General features: G+C 66.9%; 1 protein-coding gene across 1 annotated transcript in view; it reads left to right on the forward strand.

Annotated features, from left to right (window-relative positions):
- Positions 1 to 116: 116 nt before the first annotated feature.
- The window catches only part of EMIHUDRAFT_211323 (hypothetical protein), a gene marked incomplete at both ends in the record, with an annotated part of 1,787 nt that continues 1,039 nt past the window's right edge, over positions 117 to 864 (forward strand). The window contains one exon of the mRNA XM_005768087.1: positions 117 to 161. Within this exon, the coding sequence (XP_005768144.1) occupies positions 117 to 161 (45 nt within the window). The remainder of the gene's footprint in view (positions 162 to 864) is intronic.

The raw sequence follows: 864 nt of genomic DNA on the forward strand, positions 1-864 counted from the left end.
AGAGGGCCCTGAAGAAGAAGGTGCTTGCGGGGGCGGCGCTCGCCGACGAGGAGCGGGAGCGGCTGGACGAGCTCAAGGCGCTCCGCAAGGCGGAGAAGGCGCTGCCGCCGCAGTGGATGGTGGAGGCCATCTACTCGGACGAGCCAGACACGCCGGAGGACGTGATGTACCTCCGGTCCAAGAGCGGGGCGGAGGCGGCGGACGCGGTGCACATCGAACGCGGCCAAAGACACGTCCATGACACGTCCATGGCACGTCCGAGACATGTCAGAGACACGTCCGAGACATGTCCGAGACACGTCCGAGGCACGTCCGAGACACGTCCGAGACACGTCCGCAGGTCCACATCGACGCGGCCCAGTCGCCTCGCGACGTGGTGGCAAAGGTGATGCGCGCGCTGCGGCAGATGGACGAGCCGACGAAGCACCACGGCGAGATACAGCCGAGATACAGCCGAGATACAGCCGAGATACAGCCGAGATACAGCCGAGATACAGCCGAGATACAGCCGAGATACAGCCGAGATACAATCAGTCGCCACGCAGCACTGGCCGCCGGCGGCGGCAGCGGGGGGCGAGGGGGGGGGGGGGGGGGCTCAAAAGTCCCCGGGAGCGGCTAAACTTAGGGGCGGGGGTCGCCACGCAGCATTGTTCGCCGCGAAACCGCGCCTCCGAGTTTTCGCCCGGGGTTTTTGCCGGTTACCTGCAGGCCCCCAAAATGGGCCCAAATGGGCCCAAATGGGCCCAAATTACCAGGGCTCGGAGCTCGTGCCTTTGGGCGTGAAAAGGCGGGGCGTGAAAAGGGGGGGGGGGGGGGGGAAACCCCGCCCCCCCCCCCCCCCCCTTTGTGGGGGAACCCCTTTTC

The sequence above is a fragment of the Emiliania huxleyi genome, assembly GCF_000372725.1.
Source record: "Emiliania huxleyi CCMP1516 unplaced genomic scaffold EMIHUscaffold_47, whole genome shotgun sequence".
Classification (NCBI taxonomy): domain Eukaryota; phylum Haptophyta; order Isochrysidales; family Noelaerhabdaceae; genus Emiliania; species Emiliania huxleyi.